Here is an 18386-nt window from a genome sequence, read left to right on the forward strand (position 1 = left end):
TGCAGAGCTACAGATACTCTCAGATTCATTAAGCATCATATACGACTTCTGTAAAAAAAAAAAAAATTGTACATTTAAAATTTTGGCTGTTTTTATGATGTTCTTTCAGGCTATAGAGGGTTAAACACCTGGAGTCATAAGCTACATAAGACAAAATGTTCTTCTTGTAAAGAAGGAAGTAGACAAATACGCGTGGTATTTAAAGTGGAAAGTACCTAACGCTTGGAATAAAAACGCCCCCTCGTTCATTGGCTGAGTAAGTCATTGCTTTTTTAATGTGGTTTCTTTCTACGCTTCGTAGATTCGTTTTGTTCAAGTATCAGTGGAGCTTACATTGCCTGAGTAAAGAGGAACAAATTCCTAACACTGAGTAAGTAGGGCTTCTTATTTTTTTTTATTCTTATTTTTTTCTATTATAGTTGAACGTTTCACATTTAATGTTCTTGCATTCTCACAGCTTTATTTCATTTGTAGTACTATGTGCTTATATATATATATATATATATATATATATATATATATATATATATATATATATATATATATATATATACATGTATATATATATATATATATATATATATATATATATATACATGTATATATATATATATATACATGTATATATATATATATATATATATATATATATATATATATATATATATATACACACACAAAACATGTAGACAGTGCTTTTAGGTAATTTTAAATAAATACATTTAGTCAAGTTATAAATAAGTTCAAAGTCAACCAATAAATACGTTAAATGAATATAGTTAATAATAAAACCACCACAAAAAATATGGTGGTAACACGAACAGAAAAAGAACCTTTCCACTTTTTATCAGATTAACGACTGCAAACCACTAGGGGGCGCCCGCGAATGAGTTCTCAATGAATGGGGTGAATTAAGCTAAACTAAAAAAAATAAAATTTAAAACAGTAATTAACGATCTACAATAATTTTTTGATTCTAGACACAGAATAGAGTATTTCTGTGTGGAAAAAACAAAGGAAATCTAGCTCTATATTTCCATTCTTCTACAGTAAACGATTTTTGTACAACAGAGATGGTAGCATTACTGCTACTGTGAGCTGATTGGCTGGTTCAAGTCAAGTCAAGAAGATTTATTGTCAGTACTGCATATATACAGGCATACAGACAATTTAAATTAAGTTACTTTCCTTGAAAGGTTACAGCAAGTACAGGAAATCAAATAATATTTATAAAAGACATGATACTTGAGGATGCTGAGTAACCCTGCGTTCACACTGGAACGCGACGAGTCGCTTGTGTCGCCCAGCGTTTGTCGCTTGTGGGCGTGTCAAGCTCAACGCCCGCGTTTATCATGGTCCAGCCTCCGACAAGAAAAAAGGCACAAAAAAGGAATCACTTGGCCACTTTATTCTCCAGCTATAACTCCCAAACTTGCTGGACTCTTGTGCGTTTCTGTGATTTAACTGCGCTGGAAACGCAGCCGTTCCCACAGACTGATGTGGGTCCACCCCGTTCAACAGAAAGAACCGGGAAAGAAACTAGAAATTCAGAGAGCAGGAGCTTGAGGACGTTGAACCGCCTTGTTTGTGATTGGTCCAAAGAAAAGCTAGGAGCCAATCGGGTTAGAATGTCGCTTCTCCGCGTCATAACTCATTTGCATAAAGTTGAGAAAAATTCATCTCCGTGTCGCTTGTCGCTCTGTCGCTTTGTCGCTTGTCGCCTCTCGCGTGTCGCGGCGACAAATCGCGCCCTGCCATAGGAAATGAATGGTCGCCTGTCGCTTTGTCGCTTTCCAGTGTGAACGCAGGGTTAGTGTGTGATTGGGGGGGGGCGTAGCAGGGAGAGAGTTTAGCATTCTCACAGCCTGGTGGATGGAGCTGTTCCTCAGTCTGCTGGTTCTAGCCCAGAGACTCACCAGTCTCCTCTCTGATGGCAGCAGGCTGAAGAAGCTGTGTAGTGGGTGGGTGGGATCTCCTGCCAGTGACATGCACACCCAGGATCTTGGTGCTGCTCACCCTCTCCACATCAGAACTGTTGATGGACAGAGGAGTTTGCTTTGTGCAAGTTCTCCTGAAGTCCACAACTATCTCTCTATGTTCAGAGAGAGATTAGGCTTTTTAGACTTTTTTATGGTTTGATGCATGTTGGTTATTTTTCTTTTATGACTTGTGTCTGTGCCTTCACTACATGACGATTAGGTTACATTATAGACTCGTGAGAGTGAGGCAGCTGAAGGCTTCACAAGCAGGTCCTGCATCAGACCACATCAAAATAATCAGTTTTTCTGATTATCAATCGCTGAAATCATTATTTTGTGGAATTGCCCTGTGGGATTTTTCATCACAGCTTTCATGCATCTTGCCATGCTCTCCACAAGACTTAATAGAAAAAGGACCTTCTTCAATGAAAAGCAAAGAAGAGCCAGGCTGAAATTTGCAAAAGATCATAAGAATTGCACTATAGAGGACCGGAGTAAGATCATCTTCTCTAATGAGTCCAATTTTTAGCTTTGCTCAACCCCTGGCCATCAAATGTTTAGATGGAGATGCACCCACTGTGAAATTTGGTGGAGAATCGATGATCATCTGAAGATGCTTCAGCAAGGCTTGAATCGAACAGTTTGGTCTTTGCAAATGACGCGTCCCAGAGGAAATTTTTATTGCTTAAATGTTGCTCTATGATGTCTCAGGAGACATATTTGTGATTCTCCCTTGTCTCATTTAGATATCAACTTTGTCACAGATGTTTCTCCTAAAATTGCCTAGGAGAAATAAATTTACACAAAAATGAGACATGAGATTTTCTGAAATCAGATTTTTTATGCTAAATTGTGTAAATCATGTTCTGAGTTGTTTAGGTATAGTCTATTCATTTCAGAAGCTTCTTCTTTTCATGGTCTACTTTTATTGAAGCTTTTCTGTATTTAGTAAACTATTACTGCTATTTTTTTATCAAATCTGAGCACAATGTGAGACTTTATTGAGATCTGTAGTAAAACTCAGGAGGAAATGCATGTGAGATTATGGAAGTCTTTGTCTCAGGAGAAACATCTGAGCAGCAGGAGATTTAAAGTAAAATCTCTCTTGGGTTTCCTTCTAATCTCATATCTGTCTAGGAGAAACAACAGAGACTTTAAGGAAATCTCCTTTTTAATTTTTCTTTCCTATGGGGTGAATCAAGCCTGGAAGAAAACATGCTTCCTTTTGCTTTGGCAGTGTTTCCCAACTCTGAGGACTGTTTTGTTTCCAGCAAGACAACGCTAAATTCCACACAGCTAGATCAATTAAGGTGTAGAGAAAGGACCACCAGATCAAGACAGCATGGACATGGACAGCACAATCTCCAGACCTGAACCTCATTGAAAACCTCTGGAATGTAATCAAGTGGTGGCATGCCATCAAACAAAGCTGAACTGCTTGAATTTTTGCGCAAGGAGTGCCCTAAGGTCACCCAAAAGCAGTGTGAAAGACTGGTGGAGAGCATGCTGAAAAATGTGAGAATGTGGGTTATTCGACCAATTATTGATTCTGAACTCTTCCTTTGATAAAACTTTCGTAATGTTGTTTCTAAATTATTATGAACTTGTTTTCTTTGCATTATTTGAGGTCTAAAAGCTCTGTTTTTTTTTTTGTTAATTTGACCATTTCTCATTTTCTGCAAATAAATGCTGTAAATGTCAATATTTTTATTTGGAATTTGGGAGAAATGTCATTAGTAGTTTATAGATTACAAATTGCATTCATTTTACTCAAGTGGTCTAATAATTCATTCCAGAGCTGTGTATTTATATTAATAAATATGACTATTTAAATATTAGGTAGGCCAGGTAGGTTTGTAAAACTAATAATTAATGGTTTTGTTATAATATAATGTAAATAATATATGAATAATATACCGTGCTTAGTAGTTAAAATTTAGATTTTTTTTCTTAATAGTAATCAAGCTGTTATCCATAGCTGTTGTTCTAGCTCATGTCTATGCAGTTTAATGCTATTACATCAGAGGAAGTTTTAATTTTATTCTTTTTACAAGTCACTCTGCGAGATCTGCTGTAATTCTTCTGCAGGAGGAGACTAACCCCTGTATGTCCTGTACACAAACGTGTATAATTATGATTGTGCTCTGCTGTACTTTGCTCCATAGCTCGACATGAACTCTGAACATAGTATTAAGTGGGTGTTCTCCGCTGTAGAGGATCTGTGGTTCAGCTTTCGCGAGACAAGGACCCATTAGACATTTTCTCTCTCTGTGCTCCTTTCTCTCCAGCGGCGAATTTCACGAAATAACATCAAAACTGGGTTAATCTGCGCGCTGTTGTGAGTTTAATCCAATTACTAAACCTTTGAGGATGAGTACAGTCCTTATTTTGGGTTAATTTAATACTGTATTCGCTGTTAAATTTATATTTTTATAGCTTGCTTCCGCGAGTTTTAGCTAGCGTTATGAAAGCTCTGGAAAATGGAGTCTGCTGTTGGGTGGGTGCCAGCTGAGCTGAGCTGAGTTCAGTTTAGTTCAGTTCTTTATAAGTAAATGTCTGTGTATAACTAAATAGACATTAAGTGAACGTTAGCTAACAGTTGAGCATTGTGTTTGAATGTGTAACGTTATAGCTGGCCGTGTAAGCAGTTTTAGACGGTTAGGTTACCTAACTAGTTCATTATCACATCTTGTAGAACTGGTAGTTACGGTTGGAGGCCTACAACTAGCTAACGTTAGCTCACATAGCTAGCGTTAGCAGATTGTGTAAAAGAAGTGGTTGTATCTTTTGGACACTTAAAACTAATAACGTGGCTAGCTTACTAACAATATTGAATAGTCAGTTTTTCCATTGCAGGGGGAAAAAGGTAGGTAGGAAGCCTTGTACGTAAAGGGTAGTCATTAATGTCACCCACTCACTTGTTACTAGGTTACAGCAGTAGATTAGTGTTGGGTGGGGTTTTATGTTTGGCTTGGTCAGTACTGGATTTTCATGGTTGGTGAATGTGAATGAATATAATATAAGTTACAATCTAACTGCACCCAGTCCTTATCATTTATAGTCTGCATAAAACCATATTAGCAAAGCCAAATGATTCAGCTAACCTTATCTTCCCCTCCATTTCCTCTTCCCTTATCCTGTTGAGCTTCATTCCTATGTATTTCAGCCATGTCATTGCCAACGTTGTGAAAAGTATTGACATTCATTACTCTATAGGTAGAAATATGGACAATAGGGTTTGTAAAAACTTCTGTAGAAGTCAAAGTATTAACTTAAGCTTTTTACTTTTAAAGTGAATATGTAACAGCACTGGTTTTAAAACTACGTATAGTATAAAAAGAAAAAAAATAATGTAAGGGGAAGATGTTAAATATGTTAAAGTTAAAGGTTTTGGTATTTGGGCCACACTTTGGGCTGTGTGGACGTATTCTATGTAAATCCTGGAACAGATTTAATGAGATACATACATATAAAATATAAGGAAGCTGTATAATAATACTGCTTTTACTGCTGTAAATATGTGGTGAAGTCATCTTGGATTGTACATTTTAGTAGAATTTCCTAAGTCTGACAATTTCCTTCTTGGAACCGGGAAAGTCCGAAAACAGTTTTGAAATGGAATGCATTACATACCAATTACTCACATCTGGGGGTGGGGGAAAACAAGAGGAAGAATTTGCAGTTACACTTCGTATATAAGTGCTTTATCACTTACTACAAACTACAAATGTAATATAGTGTTTGTCTTTTAGTACTGGGAAAGTTTTGTATCGGGATTGTCTTGAGTATTACAGACCTTAATAAAATGGATTGGAGGTTTGGCACAAATATTACATTTCTGTATTATTTATCTGTGCTCTTTTAATTATGCTTGTTTTCCTGAGCAGGAGTTGTTTGCTGTATTTTACAGAATATTATTCACTACAATAAAAAAAAATGTTGCTGTGATTACATGGGTCACCTGACAGGCCAAATGGCTTGGACAGTGCATAAGACTAAAATCATATGATTTCTGTGTGATAGGCCTGATCTGTCAGCAGAGTAATGTGAAAGTGGTTATCAATTTGTGCAATCATCTTTAATCTACAACTACCCTGTTTTGGAGCCTCTGTAATTTAGAATGTAGAGGGGAAAATCAGCTGAAAGTAGTAGAATGAAGTGAGCAATTTGTTCAGTTTTACATGAAGGTTTCATTCTTAACCCTATACTCTTACTTCCTTCTTTCCTATAAACTGGTGATACTTTTTAAAACTGTTCAGTTTTTTCCCGCGTATTTGTTTAGCTTACTGGAACTTGCAGCTCTTTTGGTACATCCTGTACTTGTCTCAGCAAAGATTCTGATTAGATTGTGAGAGTAGCTGTGAAGGCAGCAACTTTACTAGTTCCTCTGTGCATGTCTTTTTATTCTAGATTAGATGTTTTTCTTAGTTAATTTGTAGGCATTTGTTAATTTTTAAGACAGACCATAAAGGTTTAAGACCATCTAGCACAAAACCTTCACAGCTCTTGTTTGTGTTCAACAAGTTCTTAAACAAGTTCAGTCAGTTAGTACTGTGTTCACCTTAATAGAGAGATCTGCTGTGAAATGGACTATGAGTGTAATGAAACATAAAAAGAAGTAGCTTATAATGCTACTAGTCATAGGGACATAGCATTGCTCATGGAAAGTGATCACTATTTTTACACCAATAAAAAGCTCAAAGTAGCTCCAAACTTCATTGGTAGAATTCTGAGGGCCCTGACATTTAAAACGAGGTATTAAGATCTTTGTATTTGCTCAGGTTGTTTATATAAATAAAATGTTTATACACAGATGAGGTAGTTCTTTGCGCACCAGCATGTCAAGATAAGATGACTGACGAGCACAAACGAATAGGTAGGATAGAGGAACAGATTGCAAGATAAACTGCTGGAAATTAATGTATTTCCAAAATAGTGGTTTCTTTGAGTGGGCTGTGCTAGCATCGTAATTGGGAATGCTGGGGGAGAACTGAGGTGGGCTATTTTAGTAAAACATGATAAGTAATGGGTAAAAACTTTTCTAAATCGTGAAGGAATTAAAAGTTGACATTTAAAAAAAAACATAAAATAACCTTTTTCTTACACGTTTGTCTTCTGTTTATTTTCCCCAGGTAACCGAAGCCAAGAGAAATCTCCAATCAAGCGAAACCTTTTTCTTTTAAAGCTAAAAATTTCATTTTATAATTGAGTTTAATATTCAATCATGGAGACCTAAACACCAACCTGAGGGATGTCCCACAGGGGGAAAGGCTTAACTTGTCACATCCAGGAAACATGCTGCTAATGACTAATATTTTATTTTTAAATTTTAAATATTGCCATTAATACATCATGCCTCATTTAAAGATTAGATTGTTGCGGTATGGCTATTTTGTGTTTGTCAGTGATCCTGGATGAATGCAGACAGGGCATATTGTCAGTCATTCACATTGTTCGTTCACATTATTTACGGTGGATCAGATCAGTTATGTTTTGTTGAAGTTTGACAGGTTCTGTTCTGATTTAGTGTTCCTGTGGATTAGGCCTGGGTAGATCCTGACCATCAGGGTTAATGCTTGTTTGGAGTTTCCTGATCTCGTGAGTTAGTTTAGTCACAGGTGGTTATTTTTCTTTGGACATTGGTCTAGTCGTATCTGCAAAGGGCCAGTTTAAGTGTAGACCACAGCTTTTGCGTGAGGAAGAGTAGAAACTGGGCATGGAACGATAACTTCACTACTGCAGCGCCCATTGTGGATAAGACTGGACATGATTTCTTTGGTCACCATTGTTTTAACATCATTTATAGTTCAGCCTTTTAGTTACACTGATGCACCATCACCAGGGTTTTAACTTATTCTTTTTTATGTCATATTGAGTTAAGTCATCTCTGTCAGAATGCACGAATGTCTTTTAATGTCATCTTATCTTTTAGCCTTCTCACAACATGTTGTTATCCGCATCGATCCTGGGTGGGATGAGTAAAGCCTTTCTCCCTGAAGGACATCCCTTCTTCTTGTCAAAAAATGGAAATCCTTCAAAATAGTCCTTTTCTAAGAAGCCTGTGCAGGAACAGTGCACCGGCTGACCTTCAGTACGATAATACAAGCGAACTCTTTCGCTTTTCCACATTCGCAAAGTTCCCCTCCACCGCGGCTGTGACGGAGAGAAGCCTGGCCCGCGCTGGCTTTTATTACACAGGTGTAGGTGATCGTGTTCAGTGTTTCCGCTGCAGCGTGAACGCCGAAAACTGGCAGTCTGGAGAATGTCCTGCAGAGAGGCACAAGCAGCTGTCTCCCAACTGCAGCTTCATCCAGAGCTTACCATCCACAGCCAACCTCCTGTCCTCCTCCCATTCGGCCTTCTCTCCCCTTCGTAATGTGGCTGTCCTACAAATAAATGCCCCTGCCCCTGCCCCCACCACAGCCAGCGCAACTTCTGCAGGTGCCTCAACTTCAGGCCAGACAGACGAGCAAGCAGGTTACCTCAACATGGGATTCAATAACCTTGCCCCCTCCAGCCCCCTCTCATCTCGTGGGGTAGAGGATATGTCTCATCAGCGTCCTCCAGCCTGTCATAAGCCAACCATGCGCTGGGAGCAGGACCGCCTGGACTCCTTCCAGAACTGGACAGTCACCACAGTCACTCCTGCTGAGCTCGCAAAGGCTGGCTTCTACTACCTTGGCCAGGGTGATCGTGTGGCTTGCTTCAGTTGTGGAGGGCAGCTCAGCAACTGGGAGCCTGGAGACAGGGCCGTATCTGAGCATCAGAAGCATTACCCCAACTGCCGCTTCGTGAGAGATAACGTGTCCATTGCTGCTGGTAGTGGACTGGCCAATGTGTCCAACTCAGCGATGCAACAGTGTGATGAGAGGCTGCTTACATTTGTAAACTGGCCAGCAAGAATACCAGTACGACCTGACCAGCTGGCCAAGGCTGGCTTTTACTATGTTGGTAAGATTGTTTCGGGCAATTAAGAAAATTAAGTCTCATGAGTAGGTCTAGGTATGGTTAAAAAAAAAAAAAAAAATCAGTACTGATATGATACTTTATTTTTTTTTGTAATTAAAGTTTTTATTACACTCCCTTCAAAAACTTTACAACAGAAACAGAGCAAATCAACAGGTACATTTAAAGAAAATTACATTGAGGATTCAAGAGCATAAGTATATTTGTCAGTATATCTATACAATCAGATGTGACAAGGAACTAAAATATAATAATAATAATAATAAAAATAATAATAATAATAGTAAGTAAGTAAATCAAATGAGTCAGGAGGAGATCTGCTTGTATTACTTGTAGGTTTATCTGCTGCCACTGGTTTTGCCAGGTTGTATTTCTAGTTATGTCTTGTCATGACATTCCAGCTAACATATTTCATAAGAAGCAGTTTCTGTCATTAAATGCAACCGTTCCTTTAATTCTGGTGACTTAGTTGATTCCCCAGTGTTTCACAATTATTCTTGATGCAGTAATTAAGCCTGTAATCCAAGTTTTTTTTAATCAACCTTATTTATGTGTTTTACTGAATCTCCATTGCCTAGTAAGCATAACTGTTGGCACACTGGTTGATTTTTTTATTTTTCCCATCCATCCAGTTACCAATACGATACTTTTAAATTAGAATTTTGAATTTGATAACTATGCCCAAAATTCTTTTTCGATACCTTTTTCTTTAATTGTAAAAAAAAAGAGAGAGAATTATTTTCATTTAACGTATTTGTTTAACAGCTGTTGTGAGTAATCTCATTCTCACACTTTGTCACTGTGAGAGGCTACCATATTTCTGGATCTTGTTTTAAGTGCTTTATTAAGAACAAAAACAACAGCATTCACAATCATTTCTGAAATGATGATGATAACATTAATTAAACTATTTTAGATTTTTAAAAAATTATATTGTACTAGGCTGTGCTTCTTAAAGTAATAACTGGTTGCTTAATATGTCAATGAAAGCTATGTTTAAGGTATTGTTTTATTTAATTAAGTGCAAATATCAAACATTTTTCTTAAGCTTTTATTAATGGATATGTCATTGTAAATGAAAGAATAAACCTTATTGGCGTTGTAGTACCGAGACATTTTAATCAGTGCGAATTTCGATACCCAGCCCTACTCATGAGATTAAAGTGTGTTTCTGTCATCAGTTTGATGGCGTCTGCATGATGTCTAATTGGCTTATTGTTTTTTTTGGCAGGCCGCAACGATGACGTGAAGTGCTTCTGCTGTGACGGAGGACTCAGATGTTGGGAGTCTGGTGATGATCCGTGGGTGGAACATGCCAAATGGTTTCCAAGGTGAATAACCAGGCTGAGACATGTTTCCTGATGCGCTTTTCAGTTCTAGAATTTCTTATTTTGTATTGAGATTAAGTTACAAACTCTATTGTTACCCTTGTGTTACAGGTGCGAGTATCTTTTGCAAGAGAAAGGACAGGAGTTTGTACATCAGATTCAAGCAAGATTCCCGAGATTATTTGAGCAGGTATGTACAACAGGGGCGAACTGGTCTTTTAACCCCCAAATAAGCCCACCAATTCTCTGGGGGCTACTGTTAAATATATATACAATATGTGATTGGATCTAGGAGAAGCCTACACACTGTGCACTGGTGTATGTCTGGGAAAAATGTGTTGAAATTTTATTTTGATGCATCCTTTTCAGGGGCTTTGTTTTCCTTTAACTTTCTACATCCACCTTCTACTTAAGCTTTTCTGCTAAAACTAATGATTCATTCACTCTTCTTTGTTGGCTTTTAGGCTTATAATATTGAAACTTGACAAATTATGGTATTGGCGCCCCCTGCTGTTGTTAGGCCACCCCTCTGGAAGAAAATTGAGACCACTTCAGTTTCTGAATCAGTTTCTCTGTTTTTGCTATTTATAAGTTTATGTTTAAAGAAAAAGGAACATTGTTGTTTTATTCTAGAAACTGGACATTTTTTGCAGAAAATTTGAATATTTGGTGGAATAACCCTGGTTTTTAATCATAGTTTTCATCCATCTTGGCATCATGTTCTCCTCCACCAGTCTTACACACTGCTTTTGGATACGTTTATGCTGCTCCTGGTGCAAAAATTGAAGCAGTTCAGTTTGGTTTGATGGCTTGTGATCATACATCTTCCTCTTGATTATATTACAGAGGTTTTTAATTTGTTAATTAAGTGGTCTCATTCTTTTCCAGAGCTTTATGATTGGGCTGGCCTGGGTAATCTGAATAATTCCTAGTTCTTTTTTCAATCTGTGAATTGGCATAGCAAAAAAAAATGCAGACATTTGCAGCGTTTAGATAGAAAATTGTTGAATGGCTCATGTGGTAGGCAGTACAGGTGAGGTAAGAGAATATGGGTGGCCAGTATTCTGTATTGTACAGCACTTTTTTTATTTTTATGTGCTCTAGAAATAAATTTGACTTGACAGTAGTTCATGAAATTAATGCACAAAAAAATAGATAAATAATAAAATAGTATTCATTAGCCTAAATATACAGTATACACAATATACTGTTGCCAGAAAAGTGTATGACATAGTTGAGACTGATTTATTGTAAATATTATTGTGTTTAAGGGTTTTTTATATGAATATTTAGGTACTGTTTTCAGACTCACAAATGAGTAATCAAGTCCCGTAAAATGCAGTTTGGGCCAGCCCCAGTGAATAATGAAACCACAGAATGAAAACATGTTTTATTCTTTAATGTCAAGTTACAAGAAATCTCAACAGTAATCTTTTTCCCCAACAGCTGTTGACCAATGGAGATAACAACTCAAGAGAATTTGTTGACCCACCTGGTGAGTATTTTTTAATATTTTTGTCCCAAAAGCAATTTAAAGTGCACCTGTACATCAAAGTTAATGTTTCTGCATGCTCTTTTAATATATTTGTAATAATACAGCACAGAAATATCTATCAAACCTGTGTTGAATTATTTGTAGTCTGCCTTTTTGATTGTAGCATACGGTGTGAGTGATATTACGAGACTATAAAGAAGTGCCTAGGTTAATTGGATATTCAGCAATCAGCAAATTATTAAGTGTTGTATTTGTGCTGTGTTTCTTTCAAATATATTAAGACACTTCATATCACTTAATTTGATATGCTTTTGTTAAACCCTAGAGGCCTAACATGCCGTTACTAGGGGTGGGTTTAAATATTTTTAGATTTATTTAGTGAACAAGTTAGAATTAGCATTTTTCCCCACAGAGTATTCCGTTCCTTAAATTCCACCTTAAATCCACTAGACCAGCAGTTTCAAAACATGCCATAATGTCAGATACACAAGTTTATTTTTTTCTGTCACTCAATGTGACTAGAGCCTGCTAGAGTAGTTAAACAAGATGTTTCATTTTTAGTAATTTTCTTACTTGTGGTTAGTGGCAGTAGTTACATTTTATAGTAAATCCCCAAAAAATAAATACATTAATTAATTCAAAGCCTTTTTCGAGGTCTTTTTCTGACTTTGAAGTTGTGTGGAAGTGTGTGAGGATCACAGCCAAGTGTATGTGTACAATACATACATTTATTGTGTCATGAAAAACAATAAACATTAATAATAATAATGTAACTTGCAGTTCTCGGAATTGTAATATAATGGAAATATTCTTTCATGAATCTGTGGTGATGCCCCAATCCATTACATGTTCTAATTTTTATTTTTTATTTTTTATTAATGCTTGCGCAGTGGTACATTTGGGTCCAGGAGAAGAACGTTCAGAAGATGCCGTAATGATGAACACCCCTGTGGTAAAGTCAGCTCTAGAAATGGGCTTTGACCGAAGTTTAGTGAAGCAGACTGTCCAGAGTAAAATTCTCACCAGTGGAGAAAACTATAAAACAGTGCAGGAGCTGGTGTCCGACCTGCTGAGTGCTGAGGATGAGAAACGAGAGGAGGAGAGAGAACTGATCGCAGAGGAAATGGCGTCAGGTAAGGTTATGGTTGGGGGGGGGGGTGATGTGAAAATGTATGTACACATATATATATATATATATATATATATATATATATATATATATATATATATATATATATATATATATATATATATATATATATATATATATATATTTTTTTTTTTTTTTTTTTTTTTTTTTTGACCAAACAAATACGAGTAAATTCAGTAATTTAGCCCTACACAATGGAACTCTGAGGATCTGTAACACATTTTATTATTAAAGATTGTGTGCCTGGTTCATTTTAGACCTACTATAATCAATTCTAATTATAGTTTTAGCTGATTTTTGGTTGTATTGTCCATGTTTGCAGTGATGTTTTAAAAATCGTATGGTCATGAAAATTTGTTGTGGAAAGAAATCATGGAAATTTATTGGTTAAAAAGTGTATGAACCATGTGTGTAGAAGCTCAGTTACATTAATTAACATTTAAATATTTTGTTTGCAGATGGATTTACCTTTCTGAAAAAGCATCATACCGCCTTAACCCAGCGGTTAAAAAGTGTCCAGAGTCTGATGGACCATCTCCTAGAGGAAAACGTGATTTCCCAAAAAGAGTACGACACCATAAGCAACTGCACCTCCGTCAAGCAGCAGACGGGTCAGCTGATTGATCTGGTCTTGTCGAAAGGAAACGCGGCCGCTGAGGTCTTCCGAAACTGGATTCAGAAGAATGACGTGTATCTTTTGAGAGAGCTAATGGGTAATTTATTTTATTCTCTTTTTTATTGGTCTATAATGTCTGTGAATTTTCAGTGTTTCATGTTAGTCTTTGGCCCAATCCCATTTTGCCCCTGGAGTAATAGGAGGGATGTATTGGTGCTATATGACCCTTTAAACAGGTTTATCAGAAACTCATTCTAAACATAGGACTATAGAAGTCACAAGAGACCAAAGAAACCCACAAATTTGTATATTTTTCCTTGTTAAGAATGACCATAATCACTATACTAACGTAGTTTCAATGTTTTATGGCTGTTTTCTTAATAACAATGATAAACAATCGCTAGTAGTCACTCTCAGTAGATATCTAGATAACTTTCTCATTCCACCTTAAACGGTGCATGAAATGGTAAAGGCTGCAGCATTTAAGGTGGAACAGAAACATTAAACAAAGCAAATAAAAACTAATTTTAGCTTTGCATCAAAGAGGAATTAAATATTAATAATTAACTGATGCACGACCTGCCCCCTCTTTCTGAATACATACCATAGCTAATTTACCAGCAGCTAAGTTGCTGAACTTCCTCTTATATCTCTGTTCCAATGAGTAGGAGTAAAAATTAGAAATGGGATTGGGCCTTTTGTCTTAAAAACCATGATTGTCAACTTTGGCATCATGGCTTTAGGGGGTAGGATCACCTAAATGGGATTCCCTTAAATGAATAGAGGTGATGCTTAAAGAACACTTAACGTTTTTTAAAGTGTGCAGGGAGAAATCCACAACAAGCTTACTTTACCACATAATACTGACAATCCATCTTCTTATGTTCTTTTCACTGCAATTTCAGCCCAGACAAATGAAGCCGCATCACCGAGTCAAGATCTTTCAGGTATACTCAAACACGAGAGGTTTTGTTTTGTTTATCTTTTCATTCTTTTCTTAAGTTTGTAGCATCACACTAAGGCAATCAGATATAGATCCCGCCCTGAAAGAGTCAGCATTAATTAATGAAGTGGCCGTAATTTAATTAATGTTTTCTGTCTTTCTTAACATTTAACAGACCTTCCTATGGAGGAACAGCTAAGGAGACTTCAAGAGGAACGCACATGTAAAGTTTGCATGGATAAAGAGGTCAACATTGTCTTCATTCCCTGTGGGCACCTGGTGGTCTGTAAAGAATGTGCTCCTTCTCTGCGCAAGTGTCCCATATGTAGAGGCTTGGTTAAAGGCACTGTCCGCACCTTTCTCTCTTAGTGCTAAATACTGCAGTCTTCTAAAAACGTGTATTAAGAGTGCTGTGTGCACTTTTCTCCTTGCTGTGGCATGCAAATTTCTTCTCGAGTGATTTAAAGGAGGATTGTAGATTAGTTTCTTCTAGCTTAAAAGATGCTGTTAAATGTAAAAAGGAGAAATCTGGTGTGAAATGGACGTGTGGTTGTAGTGAAACATGATAAGTACAAAAATTTGTTAAATAGATCTCTCCCCAGCATTTTGCAGTAAAGAGCTTTTAGTCGATGCTCCCAACAGGCTTACAATACTAGTGCAAAAAAATCTCTAACTTTGAGCAGGTTAATGGTGTAAAAATAAATATAAGATTCTAACAATGAAGCCTGGAGCTACAATGAGCTTGTAATTAGGTTAAAATAGTTTTTTCTTTGCAAAGTAACTCTGTGCCCCCATCACAAGAATTAGGAGCCTGTTGGGAGGGCTGTATTTCACAACGCTGGTGTTGAATGAAGGTAGGCTATTCGACAAAAGCTAGTACTCACGGTCATGTTTCACCACAACCCAAGTCAATTTTTCACCAGCTTTCTCCTGCATATATAAAGTACCTGATAAATGCAGAGAAAATAATCAAACGTTGCTGGAATTGAACAGGATGTATAAATATGACATCTCATTTTGGCTTGTAAAAAACAAATACCTGTAATAAATTTAAAAAGAAAGTGCAAAAATGTTTTAGAAAAGCCACATAATTGTATTCCAGTCAATACATTAGAGATTGTGTTATCGCTTTTTCCAACCTGGAAGTGCAAAAATGTTTCACAATATCCAAATAAATAAACTGTACACTGTTCATCATTAAACTGATTTAAATAGAATTTCTGGTGTTTTGCTGTTAAGTAAAATAAAGCTGTAAATAATTAACTGTTTATTATTACAATACAAAGATACTTGATGTCCATAAATAATCATTTTTTAAAAACGTTGACATTTCATTCTGGTAGTTAAAAATGGTAGGAAGGAAAGTGCATTTCATTAGTGTACTCACACAGTACCTGTACAGTCTTTTGATAAAACACCGTCTTAGTAGAGTGAGGCAGTGTGTGTGTGTGTGCGCGCTTCAGATGTCCAAGTCTTGAAGATTTCCCCAGCTTGGACCCACTTTAACCTTTGCTCTGAGCTTCACATAGAGTTTCATGGCAGATTCCATTTCCCACTTCACGATTTGTGCAACCTGCCAAGGAGAGAGATTATTATTTTATTATTATTATTTTTTTTTTTTTTGTAGCAATCAGACCCATCACTCATTTGGAGGCTCATATATGGTGAAAGTAAGCTGTGTAACCAATAGTTAAAGTAAAAGACAAATAATGGCATTATAAAAGACAAAACAACTTTTACGCTGCGTCTTTGGTAGTAAGTACATTATCAGGTCTGAATCCACCATCACGACGAGGGCTGTATATTGGTAAGGACCTGTCCAAAGTATGTACATCTCCATTCAGGGGTTACAACATTATATATTGCAATATACTGTATTGTGATTATTATTTTATTTATTTATTTATTTTTTTAACAAATTTTTGTAAAACTGTTAAAAACCCTCTTCACTCTTGGCATTAATGTGCATGCTGGGTGGTGTTATCACAAGCGGCCAGCACAAAGTACAGGTGTGAATAAGATATGGCTGGAGACCTATATATTAATGATCAGGTGAGAAGAGCTATATTTTTGAAGAGTTGAAAAGGGCCAGTGTTTAAAAATAAAAAGAGAAACTCAAGAACAGTAGGATCTGTGGTAAGTATTGGCAAGAACTTAGCGATATGATTTTCATCACACTACAGGGCTTACGTATACATATTTAGCAATATATTGTCCTACTTTAAGCAAAGTGATATTACATTTTTTAAAAATTTAAAAACACTTTACTATTTTATTTTTATTTCACACTATGACTACGATACTATTACATTTATAAAATCTGCATGAACGAGAAGTTATGCTTTGAACTAGTCGGAACAGTGGGATCTGATGACAAAAATATATATAATAATAATTAACCCTGATATTTATCGGTCAGGGTTTAAAAGCTTTATGGGTAAACTATTAAATTAAAATGAGAATTTTTATTTGTAGAATTGTTTTGACTGAACTGCCTTCTAATGGATGAACTGCTTAACATCCATGCTAACATAAAGGATGCACACATGTATGTACATATTGAAACTTTAAAAGGTGAAACTGGATAACGATGACAAATGTTTGTTAAATAGCCCACCTCTATTTACCCTCAGCATTCCAAAATACATTTCATAATGCTAGATATAAGGGCAGAGAAATAGCTTTTTTTTTACATTATTAACTGTAAAATGGTTAAAAATAGTAAGCATGATGAATGCTATGCCCCTATCACTAGCATTGTAAGCCTGTTGGAGGCATCAGCTGTACTAGGGAGAGAACCGAGGGGAGCTCATGTTTTACTACACCCCAAGTCCATTAAAACAGTCATTTACTTTCATGTAATTTCAAAAAGAAATATCTGCTCTACCTGGATGATGTCTTCTTCTGCAACCTCGTAGATGAGCTCATCATGTAGTTGAAGGATGAAGAAAGCCCCTCGAAACGGTCTGGAGCGAGACCTGTACCGTCCATGATCAGCTGAAAATACCAACAAAATCAGTGTTTATTAAACAACTATAAAATAAAATGGACATCAACTCGTGTCTAGCCCACACTATAAGACTATAAATGTTTACGGATGTTGAAAACCTGAGAGTAAATCTTTTTCTGTCTTTATCGTTGGTCATAAAATCAGCCTGTACTGTGGGTCAGGTATTACCTGTCTCGCTGGGATTATGCTGATGTGATTGTGGAACTCCTGGGAAAGTTGCCTCCAGTCTGTGCTGGATATTGACTGTGGCCAATTTCACGATGTCTGCAGCCGAGCCCTGGACTGTTGTATTCACTGCCTGTCGCTCAGCCTGAGAAGATTAAGAGGTCTAATTAGTAAAAAAAAAATAAATGAAAAACATTTATTTATTTACAATACTTGTATGTGTATTCTGGGGACATCCAATACAGTCATCTTCCTTTTCTTTGCAAAAATTGACTTTTTTGCCAATTCATCTCTCAACTGAGGGTGTAGGTTTGATTTTGACCCTAGGATAATGACCTATGTCAAGAGTGAGCCCATTTATTATTCCTAATCAAAATGTGACTAACGCAATTTTAATCTATTTTAATTTTATTCTTATCGAGACTAGACTACCTTCACTGAGCTAATTACCACCATTCAGGGTTCGTCCCTAATCTGTAAATGATGAGATGTTTACTTCATATTTATATAGGCTATAAATATTTGAGATGTTGAGTCTTATTATTGAATTGAAAAGAGTTTTTTAATCTGCATTTTAATCAGCAAAATGGCTAAATCCACAAAGCTAGCTAGAAATGCTCTAAAATTTGTGGCTGTTAAACTGTTTTCTGTCTTTTCAGTCAATACTTCAAATATTGATTTAAATATTTCAATTAGGATTAAAATAGCCATAACAACTGCATGATGTCTTTTGT

The 18386-nt window shown here is 36.4% G+C and overlaps 2 protein-coding genes across 4 annotated transcripts in view; one reads left to right on the plus strand and one right to left on the minus strand.

Moving 5' to 3' along the window:
• Positions 1–300: 300 nt before the first annotated feature.
• birc2 (baculoviral IAP repeat containing 2) lies at positions 301–15694 on the plus strand. Of its 3 annotated transcripts, none has more exons than XM_049466710.1 (9): positions 301–370; positions 7112–8930; positions 10177–10276; positions 10385–10463; positions 11720–11768; positions 12659–12901; positions 13377–13631; positions 14440–14481; positions 14653–15694. In XM_049466710.1, the coding sequence occupies exons 2-9, from the start codon at positions 8003–8005 to the stop codon at positions 14844–14846; spliced, it is 1890 nt and encodes a 629-aa protein (XP_049322667.1). In that variant the 5' UTR covers positions 301–370; positions 7112–8002; the 3' UTR covers positions 14847–15694. The 3 variants fall into 3 exon arrangements, with proteins under 3 accessions (XP_049322667.1, XP_049322668.1, XP_049322666.1); XM_049466709.1 differs by lacking the exon at positions 301–370 and adding an exon at positions 4200–4317; XM_049466711.1 differs by lacking the exons at positions 301–370; positions 14440–14481 and adding an exon at positions 4199–4317.
• Positions 15695–15731: 37 nt separating this feature from the next.
• The window catches only part of polq (polymerase (DNA directed), theta), a 37700-nt gene continuing 35045 nt past the window's right edge, over positions 15732–18386 (minus strand). Inside the window, exons 30-32 of the mRNA XM_022676009.2 lie at positions 17656–17797; positions 17365–17474; positions 15732–16050 (exon numbers count right to left, since the gene is read on the minus strand). Coding sequence (XP_022531730.2) covers positions 15937–16050; positions 17365–17474; positions 17656–17797 — 366 coding nt within the window. The 3' untranslated portion in view covers positions 15732–15936. The remainder of the gene's footprint in view (positions 16051–17364; positions 17475–17655; positions 17798–18386) is intronic.

This window comes from Astyanax mexicanus, chromosome 17 (genome assembly GCF_023375975.1).
Source record: "Astyanax mexicanus isolate ESR-SI-001 chromosome 17, AstMex3_surface, whole genome shotgun sequence".
Taxonomy (NCBI): Eukaryota; Metazoa; Chordata; class Actinopteri; order Characiformes; family Acestrorhamphidae; genus Astyanax; species Astyanax mexicanus.